The sequence below is a fragment of the Pleurodeles waltl genome, chromosome 1_1 (assembly GCF_031143425.1).
Source record: "Pleurodeles waltl isolate 20211129_DDA chromosome 1_1, aPleWal1.hap1.20221129, whole genome shotgun sequence".
Taxonomy (NCBI): Eukaryota; Metazoa; Chordata; class Amphibia; order Caudata; family Salamandridae; genus Pleurodeles; species Pleurodeles waltl.
In genome coordinates, this window is record NC_090436.1 from 896280408 (window position 1) to 896293217 (window position 12810).

The 12810-nt window shown below is 42.4% G+C and overlaps 1 protein-coding gene across 1 annotated transcript in view; it reads left to right on the plus strand.

Annotated features, from left to right (window-relative positions):
* The first annotated feature begins 6962 nt into the window (after positions 1 to 6962).
* The window catches only part of LOC138288559 (guanine nucleotide-binding protein G(q) subunit alpha), a 520535-nt gene continuing 514687 nt past the window's right edge, over positions 6963 to 12810 (plus strand). The window contains exon 1 of the mRNA XM_069230080.1: positions 6963 to 7553. Within this exon, the coding sequence (XP_069086181.1) occupies positions 7418 to 7553 (136 nt within the window). The 5' untranslated portion in view covers positions 6963 to 7417. The remainder of the gene's footprint in view (positions 7554 to 12810) is intronic.

Here is a 12810-nt window from a genome sequence, read left to right on the forward strand (position 1 = left end):
GGTCCTAAGGTGGATTTGTTCGCCACTCGGGAGAACACGCATTGCCCGTTATTCTGCAGCCTCCAGTATCCGATGCAAGGGGCGTTGGGGGACGCGTTTCAGATGTCCTGGAGCGACCAGTTGCTTTACGCGTTTCCCCCCCATACCCTTGATTCCTCGGGTTTTGAGGAAGATTCGTCAAGACCGGGCCCAAGTCATCTTGGTAGCACCGGACTGGTCAAGAAGGGTATGGTATACAGACCTGCTTCAACTCTCTCAGTGCCCTCCGCTCCGTCTCCCGCTCAGGGCAGACCTCCTCTCGCAGTCGCAGGGGCAGGTTCTACACCCCCACCTCCAGAGCCTGCACCTTCATGCCTGGAGATTGAACGGGGCAACCTGAGTTCCTTTTCTCTCCCACCGGATGTAGTGGATATTATACTATCGTCCAGGTGACACTACACTAAATCGATTTATGCTGGTAGGTGGGCAAAATTTGTGCTTTGGTGTGGAGAGACCCAAAAAGATCCCTTGAAAGCCCACCTTTCAGATGTACTTTTGTTTGCTCTTAGTCTGGCTAAGAAAGGTTGTGCGATAGCTACAGTTAAGGGTTATTTGGCAGCTCTGTCGGCGTTTCTTTGCATTCCGGACCAGCCATCTTTATTTAAGTCTCCAGTTGTAAACAGGTTCCTTAAGGGTTTGGTGAATAGATTTCCTCCTACTCCCTTTCACATGCCTCAGTGGGACTTGAATCTTGTTCTGACATTCTTAATGGGTTCGCCTTTCGAGCCCATGCATTCATGTCCATTGAGATTTTTAGTCTTTAAGACCTTTTTCTTAATAGCAATCACTTCTGCCAGGAGGATTGGAGAGCTTCAGGCACTTTCCGTCAAGCCTCCCTTTACCATGTTTTTCCCTGATAAAGTGGTTCTAAAAACCAGGGCTGCTTTTCTGCCGAAAGTTGTCACCCCTTTTCATATAGGGCAAACTATCACTCTGCCTGCGTTTTAGCCTCCTCCCCACCCGTCTAAAGAGGAAGAGAGGCTCCATAGGTTGGACCCTAAGAGGGCCCTGAGTTTTTACCTAGAGGGAACTAAGGACTTTCGCTTAGATGATCAATTGTTTGTTGGGTAAGCTGGACAGCGAAAGGGCAGAGCGGTCCAGAAAAGAACACTCTCCAGGTGGGTCATCTTGTGTATTAAGATTTGTTACTCTCTGGCGAAAAAAGTCCCTCCTGAAGGTATCAGGGCCCACTCTACTAGGGCTAAGTCTGCATCTTCGGCCCTAGCGAGAGGAGTTCCGTTAATAGACATATGTAAAGCGGCAACTTGGGCGTCCCTCCATACTTTTGTGAAACATTATTGTTTAGATTCTGAAATGAGGAGGGACCGTCATTTTGCTCGCTCTGTATTGCAGGATTTCTTAGTGTAATCAGGCGGGCACCCACCACCGAGTGCGGTACTGCTTGGGACATTATTCATAAGGTGAGGAATCCACAGGTAGTTGTATCCATCAGAAGAACAAGTTACTTACCTTCGGTAACGCTTTTTCTGGTGGATACACTAGCTACCTGTGGATTCCTCACAGTCCCTCCCGCCTCCCCGTTCCCTGCCTGGTTACACTCATATCTTGCACTTGTTGCATTAATATTTCTTCTTATATTTATATATTTGTATATATCTGTCTATATATTTTGGTATATTCATGTATTTGAGGTGATAATGTGAATATATGGTTTCAATAGACAAGATTTTTGTGTTCGTATATATTTATATATTTCAGTTTTCATGGTCGGTTTACACCTGCTAGCCGTAAAGGCACGAAAAAAGTGAGGTGAAACTGACATCAGTACGCCGACGAGGTCCTCTTATTGGCACGTTGACGTCAGACGGAGTCACGTGGAGCCGTGCCATTATGACGTCCTCGTCGACGTAGACAGCTAGGAAGAAGACTTTCCGTCGGATGCTGGCGCAAGGATCGAATTCATAAGGTGAGGAATCCACAGGTAGCTAGTGTATCTACCAGAAAAAGCGTTACCGAAGGTAAGTAACTTGTTCTTTTGTGCCTGTGATTGAGTTTCTAAACAAATTAACTAAAGAACATAGCATAAAATTAGTTAGGGTTTTTTATGAGCCGACACTGATATTTGGGACAGCTTATGCGCACCACAATAATCTAACCTGCTTACTAATGCCTGTAGAGAAGAGCTTCTTAGATCATACTGATGATAGACGCAAGGCATTAAAGGAAAGGCTAGAAAAAGGGTTAGAAAAGCGCATGCTTGCAAATGATTATGCTTACACTGCAATACAGACACAGGGCAAATTATCTATAGATGCATTACATGTAGGTAGGCTTTGTATATATAGGCCAAAATCTGAGCATGACACTTTATTTGTGGGAATGAGTGAGTGCAGGCATGTTTTTTTGTTTCAAAGTAAATGGACATTCATGTTAAATGGACAGGATCCAGCGATCCTTGGGATCTATTATATATGTGGGCTTAATGCTTATTACCGTCTTCCTAAAGGATGGTATGGGACATGTTATTTGGGAATAGTTTTCCCAAAGATCTACCAGATTGATGACTTAAAGCAAATTCCTAAAATGTCTGAATTACAACATACTAGACAAAAGAGAGAGACAGTGGCTGCTGTCGTTGGTGACATATTTGGAGCCATAATTCCTTCAGTAGGGGTTATCTTAAACTCCATAAAGATTCGAAAGTTGTCTACTATTGTGGATAACATGCTGACAAATTTCACAGGGGCTATACTCCTGATGGATACTGAACTTGCTGCGGAAAGAGCTATGACTCTTCAAAACCGGCTTGCTTTAGACATTCTTTTAGCGAAGAGTGGTGGGGTCTGTAAGATGCTTAATGAGCGCCATTGTTGTGCGTTCATACCAGATAACAGCAAAAAGATTAGAGGTATGCTTACTAACCTAACAAGAGATAGTGCAGATTTGAAGGAGCTGAAGGAACCTGGAGTTTGGGAGAAAATTGGGAGAGGAATTACCAGAGTAGGGAATTGGTTTAGTAATATTTGGAATGGGGTTCTTGCAAAAATATTAGGGGGTCTATTGATTGTACTGATTTGTTTATTGGGATCATGGTTATCATGCAAAGTTAATGAAAGAATAAAAAGAAATCTGACAAAACGAAACAAAAGAAATGAAGAAAATGAAAGGGAGAAAATGTTTAATGAAATTTGGGAAAGCTCACACAAAGGGGAAGATGTTGAAATGCGCATAATGCGGAAAGTGAAAGGTTGAGAAGGGAAAGGTTTGTGTAATGACAAGTGTCATCAGAGGAGAGACTGAGAGAGCGTAGCTTATATAATCAATATTAACATGAAATGATTATGAACTAATATGGAATAATGCCACATAGAAAATTTATTAATATGTTTTGCTAAAACGTGCGCTTGAAATGTACCCACGGGGAGTGGCCGCCAATATACACGGGGACTAATGAAACTGACTAATAATTATGAAATGTTTTATTAAAATGTGATTTTGCATTAATATTGAAAATCTATATGCTAAAGTTTTGCTAATAAATCATTAGGCCTTAGTTAGCATGAGTCAAGGCCTGGCTGCCTGACTCTCATATTAAATGTGTTTTCCTAAACGTGCAGTGTGCTGACTTGCTGAAGGACATGAACTCTTGTTTTTCTCCCAACTAGAAGCTGAATGTAACTGTAGTAGATCCGTTCTCATGAAATTCAACTTGCTCATAGAAACATTTTAGCTGAATGCAACACTGTAGACCATTGGCAGGTACAAGGTCGCCTGAACCGGTACAGACAATGCAGCCACTGACTGAAGATGTGCAAAGGACCACAAGAGTATGAAATCATACCGGACATTCCACCCGCTAAAGACATCAATCATAAGGACCAATAAAATACGTGAGAACTGTTATGGGGTGACAAATTTGATGAGCTAATTTGAAGACAATTGGATAAAGATAGTGGGATGCAACCCCTTGTCCAACCAAATTTTAGGGGAATGTACAACGAAAATGGGATAAAAACCCTTGACACCAGGAAGTAGACGAGACTGGAGAACATGAAAGAATAGAGAGTTAGTTAGGGAGATGCTTATGCGATTTGCTATGATCCAGACACTTTGTCACTCTGCATAGAGACTTTGCTGTTTGGTTCTGAGAGCCAACCTTGCCTTTATATTGCCTGTTTATACTTTACCTCCTTATGAGGGAAGTACCCCCCTTTTACCCTTCCTGCCTGAGCTGAGTTCCTGGCTGATGGCGAACCAACTGATGTCCTGAGGACGAAGACCGAACCTGAGTGCTGACCCAATACGGAGGGTAACTATTTGACAATGAAATTGTGATTGTCTGTTTGCTTTTCCTTTCTAGGTACCAACTGCTTCTTTTTGACAGAGACCATAGCTAGGTGTTTTACAAATTGGTGTCAATAAATAGTTTTGCATGAAGCCCAACATGCCAATGCTAATTCGAGGTTAGGACAGGGATTCACTAAACTGACGCAAATAGACAAATGACTGAATATATGCTTTGTTGAATAATGCGCTAATGTTACTCTGCTAAGGATAACTTATGTTGATGCCGTGCTATGTTCTAATATTCGTGATTCTTGCTTTGATGAAATCTTATCAGAGTTGCCATATTGTGACCATGCTAATGTGCTTCTTGGTTTTGAGAATAATAAACTTACTAGTAGAATTGTAATCAATAGGGAATAAATATCACAAAATTCATACTAACTTGGTGTGGTTATTCATGACTGAAAGGTCATGGTGGTGTCCCGAGTTTCATTAAATGTCTTTGACTAAGGTGAATTGTAATATTATAATAAATATTGATGACATTATTGACATATTGATTGACATGTTGATTAATTATCCCGTCCTAAGGTGTCTTCAATCAGGGTCAAAAGATTCATTGGCCTAAACGAGTCCCAAAGTGAGTAAATTAGTCCTAAAGGGACGCGTTAGCAGATTTTTACCAATTTATCTGCCAGCGCAAGAAACCTGAACAATGACATATGGCTTAGAAGAAATATAAACCAGTTGAAAATACAGTTTAGCCCTTGTACCTGCTGCAACCAATTCTCCACCTCACGGCCTTTATCTCAAAAAGATCTGTGATGCCACTCCCCCAGCATCAAAATGCATAATATTGACTACCACTGCCAGGAAGATCCTAAAACTAAAGGATAAACACTTTTGGAAAGCTAAAACGACTCTATACAATAAAGATTTGAAAAGTGCACCCCCCAGTTTTCCAAGAGCCCCTGTTTGGACTACTTAAAACATATCTTTTCTACCACTGAGGAACTCCCTCGACAAGTTAAAAAAACTTTGTAGGGCAACTCTGTGTTATTTGTGGGGACTTGCTGCACATATTCATATAGTATTCTATGTAGTGAACGTCTAAACGTTTTACACTTGTATCTTTTGCACATGAACACATTACTTCACAAAAAACGTATTTGATGTTGGTCTAAAAAAAGTTGCGAATGTGTGATATTAAGTTGCTACAGAAAGACCATTCAGTCCAAGTAAGGGATACACTGTGTCTTTAACAGCAATATATGAATGAATAAATCATTTGATAAGTACTCTTTAACCAATGCCACGAATTACTGTGTTTCCCCCTCTGCAAATTATATACCCTTATTTATAAAGAGTGTGTGTACCCATATATTTTGTAGTAATGGATATGACTGGCATTAATCAGTCACCATAAGGTAAGTAAACACCACCTTTATTCTTAGGAAAGGAAAACAAGCCATACTATATTTGAGCAATTTTGTTCTACGATAAGTATTCCCTCGTGTTCCTTAGTTGGAAAGGGACTCGGTTTTGTTTTGTGACCTATTTTTACGTATTCATCAGTTGGCACCTTTATTTCAGCTTCCTGAATCCGAATTTTAAAAATAAGGAAAATTGACTTAATTTAACAGAAGTGTGATTTTCTGGTGTTCTTTTAACTTTGCATTTTACAGTCATGTAAGAGTGTGTATATGTATTTCCTTGGAAACAAGTTAGCAAACTACAGGGCGTGGAGACATACAGCTACCGTTACAGTTCGTGTCCTATGACTGACAAGAAAGAAAGCGGTCCGAAAGCTTCCCATGCGCTGCTCATTTGCACGAGACGTTGTCACAAACACCTGAAGATTTACAAACTTCAAAAAGGGTCCAACGTTTGCAGCACTGGCTTGGAACTTCCCGTCAACGCCGTTCACGCACCTCGCTGTTCCCACTTCCACATTTCTAACATCACACTCGAAAGAAGACGGGAAAAACAAAATGACATGCATTAGAAAAATAAATAATATTTGTGTGTGTGTGTGTATATATATATATATATATACCAATCATACATACTGCATAAAGTACCCCCGCCTTTTCTCACTCTCTATCGACGAAATAAGCCTATTAACGTGAGGCACCAGCAACGCTTAAACCTGAAAAGTACCCGCACTCTTCTAGGACTATTCTTCTGCTGTGTGCGCGCCGGGCGGATTTCTGATGTCGATTCCCGTAGTTTCCCCTCTCTCTCTTCCTAACTGTATCCCTTTCTAGTGGATTGGAAAGAAAGATCCGCCATATTCTGCTTTACCACGCCCGGGAGCAAAACCATTGCAAAGGCAGAGGCTCGGCTTTGCTGCTGGATACATATTGTACATTTGGATCTTTCCAATTCCTGTCTGCCGCCGCACAAACCAAAAAAAAGGAAAGGAGGAAGTTGCCTGTGAATTGAGCAGTCAGAAAGACAGGAAGAGACAACAGCAACCAAGCTAAGGCGAAGGCACGAAATTAATCAAATAATTCAGTCAGAAGAAAAAAATATAGCGATACAACAATCGCCTCCGAGGATTCCATGCTTGAATTACAAGGAGAAGGAAATAAACGTGTGAGCAGAAGAGGGAGCAAGGGGGCGGTGATTAGCCCTATTAGCATTTGACAAGGATTTTTTTGGGGGGAGGAGGGGCGGATGCTGTTGCTTTTTTTCTGAAAGGAAGCACATATTAGCTACTCTCGACAAGTGGGGCAAAGCGAGAAAAAAAAAATAGAAAGGAAAAAAAGGGTGGGTGGGAGGGAGGGGGAGACTTGCTCGTCTCTCTGCTGTGCTTCCCGTGGATGTTTCCATGTTGTTTGCTGCATGATTTAGAGAGGAGGAGGCGGAGGAGGAGTTGGACCAGGCGACTGACAGAGAGAAGCAGCAGCAGCAGGACCGATTTAGTGGGTGTTTTGTGCCCCCCTCAGAGTGGATGATCTGCGTTTTGCTCGGGGGGCTTCTGCGCTCGCTGCTGCTGTGGCCGTAGTGCGCCGGCCAGCGTCTGCAGAGCGTGGGGCGTCTCGCTGCTTTTTTTTTGGGTGGTGGTGGTGTTAGGGAAGGTGGTGGTGGCTGCTGGGTGGGCTGTCGGAACGAGTCGGGAGGAAAAATGACTCTGGAGTCCATCATGGCGTGCTGCCTGAGCGAGGAGGCGAAGGAAGCCCGGCGGATAAACGACGAGATCGAACGGCAGCTCCGCAGGGACAAACGGGACGCCCGCCGGGAGCTCAAGCTGCTGCTGCTGGGTAAGTGACAGCGGGCGGGCAGGCTGCGGCCAGCGCCCCCTCCTACCCCGCCCAGACCCACATCCAACATGTTTTGTGTACTAGTCCATTCCTCAACCCTGCTGGCCACTTCTCGGTCACCAGCCCCCTTCTATGCATTTTAAACGATGGCACTGAAAATGCTTGAACGACACACTAGCAGTTTATGTGTTTCTTTCACAATGCTGCCTTGCTGTCATCCCCTGCGGGAGGGGCGGGGGCGCGGCGGCAACAGTCCTCGACCGAGGGTATAAGAGTACGTGGGGCACTGGCTGTTGTGTAAATGCCTGGGCAGAGCAGGGTCGTAAAGTGAGGGATGTGTGCATGCTTCTTCACACATCCCTCTGTGCGCTATGCCTTCCGCACGCCTCGGAGAGGGCGTTTTCGAGGCATCCGCTCGGATTAGGGAGTGGTGCTGCTGTGTGTGTCTGCTACCTTTCAGATTTCATTGCATACAAAGGGATACTTGACCTCTCACATTCGGGGACTCGCTTGTCAGGTCTACAAAAAATGTGGGTTGTCGTTGTTTCGGAAAGTAGAAATATACCACATTTCCTGCCCTTATCCCTGCAAGGCAGCGGTGCTTGCCTGATTGTTGGATGTTGATTTCTAGGCCCTCGGGAAACATGAACGCAGGAGAGGGCGTCTGGAATGTAAGAAGAAAGATGGCAAATGCAAAACATAGATTGCATGCGTCTGGCTTGTAAATTGATACACGTTTTGGTGCAGTTTGAGTTTATTCGCACATGCCTCGTCACGCATGGCCTTGAAGGTCTTCGTTGTTGTGTACTGCTTTTGCCTGGATGCGTTCTGTGTGTGCATTACTCTTGTACAAGGCCCAAGTAAGGCCGAGATGGAAACGCAGCCCAGACTGTACCACAGCCCCTGTTACGGAAGGCGATGGTGTATAGTGGCGTTCGAATGCACCCATTTTGTCGCGACTATGGTGCGCCGTGGGTGGACATAGTGAAGTAACTTTTCGCGATGAATGGGTCGTAGAAATATACGAATACAATCTCTCCGTGTTTTTACATTAATCATTGAAGTGTTGTCAATGCCCATGCTCCCTGTTGTAGTAAATATTTTGTGATTTATTGATGGTTAGGGTGCTCAAACCTAGAGCATTGTACAGAATGTCTTCTACCTACTTTATATTTTTTCATTTATTACGACACAATATGTCAAATCCTAGACAGTTGGTATTTGGAGAATCACAGGACATTAAATCTTTGATTGCACCATGGCTTGGATGGGGTTCTGTTCAAATGCACTATGTAATTTATTGTCGGAGGGCCTACTACCGAAGGGAATATACATTGCTCAAAAGCGGTTATTCTGACCATCTGCAATTGTTTGAGACTGAACAGACCTGTAAAATTGTATTCCACTATGATAAAAGGCCATTGGAAAGCATAACTCCGTAGATGGATTTAATATCAACGTTTTGGAGCAGATTACTAGCTTAACTCCCAGACAGGCACCATTGCAGCTACTTATCTAGCGCAAGTGTTAGTATGTGGAGGAAGTCGATATCAAGGGACAATATTTGGCAGTCAAACCTTTGTATTAGTGAAATGTCTTGCTAAGATGATCAACGAGTGTGTTTTCACCCCCTCTTAGGGAAAGCCTCACCTCACTTAAGTGAATCCCCCCTGAAGAATGAGAGGTGGCATGGCATCCTCTACTGACATTTATCGAAACAGTGGTGTACAGTAGACCTAAAGTGTACAGGCGCGGATCTGTCCTCCCTCAGTTCAAAGGAACCAGACAATGTTTCGAGATATGTCAAATAAAGGAGAGATTTCTGTTTATAAACTGTATGTAGGAAAGGTGTTTAGATTTGCCTTTATCAATGAATGCGGAGGTGCTCACTGGGTTGCAATCAGACTCAAGGAATTTACCATTTCGGCAAGGCAGGTCCTTACTGTGCATGCCATCCAAAGGAAGACGGATTACACCATCCAAGGTAGAGAGCCAGCCTGCCTCATATGGTGGGCATGGATGGAGCACCCGAGAACCCGACCTAAATCTCACTTAGTAGTAGTCAATCCTAATCAAAAAAGAATTCCACATAGGCCCCACTTGCATTCTCACAGCATTACAGTAGAACACAATTATGCCTTGCAAATTTAAGATGCCTTTAACTCTTTTTTTGCCTGACTACGTGCCCAGATGCAGCAGCATATTGGCGGTGAACACTTGGTACATAGGCCTCAGTGCAAACCCCCATCTTTCAAACCAAGCAGAGCATACTTAGTCACTTCCTACCTATCCGCCGTAGCTTTTTGCTGCCTTGTCAGGGGCATGAAGTAATATCTAAATGTACCTATAATAATTATTGCAAATACAACATATCATTAAAGCCGTACGGGTACGCTGAACACCAAGTTCAGCAGCTGTACTGGTTAATTTAAGGAATGCTAGTCATTTTGGAGTCTAGCTAGATCGTTGCAATCATCTTGTAGGTTCAACACTATTTAAAGGGCTTTGTGATGAGGCAGCAGTATCCATAGAACAGGCCTATCCTCTGAGGTTTACCCATCTCCCATTGTTGCTCTGCCAGGTGGCACAGATTTATTGTCCTGGTATCACCAAATTTCTAGAGTTTATTTTTGTTTTGATTTCAAGTGCACTGTATACTGCGGTTGGGCATTGCAATTATGTATTACACATTGAGACGACAGAATAAGCAAGAACTGTTGTCAGTCTTTTTTACTTTATTTTGTCTCTCTGGCCACACAAGAAATACAATGCATAAGACTGTGACAGTGAGACAATGCACTTCGATAAAAAAAATTCTGAGATAAAATTCATTCAAGATCCTAAAATAATTTTCAAATATTTACAATTTTAAAATGAAAGCAATCAATGTAACACAATAAATTCCTAGCAATTCATAATTGTAATCCCCACCTTCAGTACAATATACGCCCTAGCCCCAGATCAATCCTTCAAAAACTCTACTATTTAATAATAGGGAAGAACTCTTAATAAAGTGACAGTGCTTCCCTTTAGAGCCTAACATTGAGCATACACTGAAGAAAACTTCACCCTTCTAACTCCAATATATAACATCTTCAGCAAATAAGAGCGGGATTTAGTCTAGGTTCCTCTTTTTCCATTTCTACTTACAATATCTCATCAAGATTAAATATTAAGATATTTAAAAGTATGTTCACAACCCGACCTACTACTTCATATCATCCTCTAAAGCCCCTTGTATTTTGATGAGAAATCGGCCTAGGGGGCAAGTCACATTTAAAAATCTCATATCTACCAAAAACTTAAGAGCTTGAACCTGATTAATAATATTATATTCCTGTAAAATTGGCTTTAGAAACTTCCTGCGTGCATCTCAAAACCATAGACAGTCCAATAAAATGTGTTTGGCACTACATTTTTGTTTTACGCCACATGTATTTAAGCCCAATTCATCTCTAATTTCCATTTTTATTTTTTGATCCATTATAGCAAGGGTTTAGCCCAACCCTACATTTTAACAGTGTATCCCTTAATTTTGGGTTCTGTAGAGACTATATAGGGGAAATTTTCCTAATTTCTCCAGCTATGCGACGTAAACTGGGTGGCTATTTTCCCCTCCAGATACCTTACATCTGTTTCTCTATCCCTGTTATTAACCACAGCACGCAATTCCTGTTTCGGAATCTGTTTTCTTTGCCACTGTGTAGGCTCTAAGCCTAGAGAGGCACAGATCTTTTCTAGCCATCCTCTCACTTGGGCTGCCCAGCTCAGCTCAGCTCACTTGCCTGTATTTTCCTTTTACATAATCTTGCAATTTTGGGAATCTCCACATCAGACCGACTCAGCCAATATTTCAGTCCTGCTTGCATTCCCTAATAGCTCCACCCGTCATTAGGCATTCCACCCCTATTGCCTGAATCATACTTGTAGAGGGGGAACGAGAGCAGTCGTTTTACACATCTGCTTTCTTCTGCATCCCAATTCAGCTTCCCAGCAAGGGATAGAATTTCCACCCCATATTGAAATTGAGGGTACGCCATAGCATTAAAGGCAGAAATTACTGGGCGAAGGGATGGACCTTTATACTTTCGACTAAATTGTTTTAAACCCACAGCCGCTGTTATTGCCATGGTTTTAAATGTCTCAATATGCTCTTTCCATATTAGTTTAGAATCGAACCACGTTCCTAGATATTTATATTTATCAACTAGTCCTACTTTATCAGGGACCAGGAGAACTCGCTCTTTCTTTCCCCTAACAACATTATTTTAGTTTTGTCCAAATTTACTATAAGTTTCTTATTTTTATTTTTTTTGGGCAATATTTGTAAAAGGTATCTAATTTTCTTGGTAGCCCCAGTTCTGTCATATCAACTATCACCAAATCATCAGTGTATAATAAACGGGAGATATGAGTGCCACCCGTTTTTGGGGAAAGGTCTTTAACCGCCTTCAATGCCCCTGGCAAGTCAGACAGAAATATAGCAAACCATAGCGGGGCCAGGACACATCCTTGTTGCAACCCATTCTTTATAGGTATCTTCTCCAAGATCACCTGGGCCCAGTTTTGCGAGTGTAGCCCCTGAAGGAGGAAAAGTAAGTCAACATCAACACAAGCCGCTTCGACATATCCCATAACAAATTTCAGTCCACCAGATCAAAAGCAGCACGGAATTCCACAAAGCAACAGAACAGGCATACTTTTACCTCTGTTGATTATTTTGTTTTTTTATTTTTTATTTTTTTGTTTTGTTGCTAGTTCCCACAGACTAAAGCAATTATCTATTGTCGAGTGGCCTTGTTTAAAGCCCCCTTGCTCTACAGGGATCAAGTTATTTGACTCTACCCATGCCTTCATTTGCCCCAGTAATAACTTTGCGTACATTTTTTCACCCACGTCCAACAAACGAATTAGGCGATAATTCTTTGGATGTGTTGCGTCATCTTTTTTGTGGATTGGCCTTATTATTGCTCCTTTCCAATTCTCCGGGATACAACCAGAGTCCAGGATTTTATGAAAGGTGACATAAAAAGAGGTCTGCCCACCAACTGCTATTATTTTTTATTATTATTGCTGGCAAGTTGTCTGGGCCTGCTGCTTTAGTTAACTTAAGAGCCATAATTACGTCTTTTATCTTTTGCAGGGAGTAAGATGATCTTAGGGTCCCACCTACCTCAATTTTATTTCCTTGTTCTGCTCCCACATCCATCCTTCCATATAGTTTACATAGATGCTTATTCCAATCTTCTCCAACTAA